The sequence below is a fragment of the Pygoscelis adeliae genome, unplaced genomic scaffold, assembly GCF_000699105.1.
Source record: "Pygoscelis adeliae isolate BGI_AS28 unplaced genomic scaffold, ASM69910v1 C10151817, whole genome shotgun sequence".
Lineage (NCBI taxonomy): Eukaryota > Metazoa > Chordata > Aves > Sphenisciformes > Spheniscidae > Pygoscelis > Pygoscelis adeliae.
Window position 1 is genome coordinate 1 of NW_008820803.1, and position 440 is coordinate 440.

At 68.6% G+C, this 440-nt stretch overlaps 1 protein-coding gene across 1 annotated transcript; it reads left to right on the plus strand.

Moving 5' to 3' along the window:
• Positions 1 to 68: 68 nt before the first annotated feature.
• BSX (brain-specific homeobox) lies at positions 69 to 333 on the plus strand (the record flags this gene model as incomplete). Its single annotated transcript, XM_009322660.1, has 1 exon — positions 69 to 333. A coding segment is annotated over exon 1 (265 nt), but the record flags the coding sequence as incomplete, so codon positions are not given.
• Positions 334 to 440: the final 107 nt, after the last annotated feature.

The window sequence follows — 440 nt, forward strand, 5'->3', positions numbered from 1 at the left end:
TCCGGCAGCCAGCGCTCAGCCCGGCTCGCTCCCTTCCCCGCTGCCCGAGGGGGGGGGACACAACCGAAATGAACCTCAACTTCACCTCGCCCGTGCACCCCGTCTCCGCGCCCAGGCCCACCTCCTTCTTCATCGAGGATATTCTGCTGCACAAGCCCAAGCCCTTGCGGGAGGTGCCCCCCGAGCACTTCCCCGGCTCCTTGGCCTCCCGCGTCCCCCTCTTGGACTATGGGTACCCCCTGATGCCAACCCCGACCCTCCTGGCGCCCCACCCGCACCCTGCCCTGCACAAGCCGGAGCATCACCACCACCCTTACTTTCTCACCACCTCGGGTAAGTGCAGCCCTTCGCAGGAGGAACCTGCGGGGTTCGTGGCCAGGTGGCGTCGAGGTGGGGACCTGGGTGGGGACGAGAGCCCGCAGCCCCGGGCGGGACAAGCT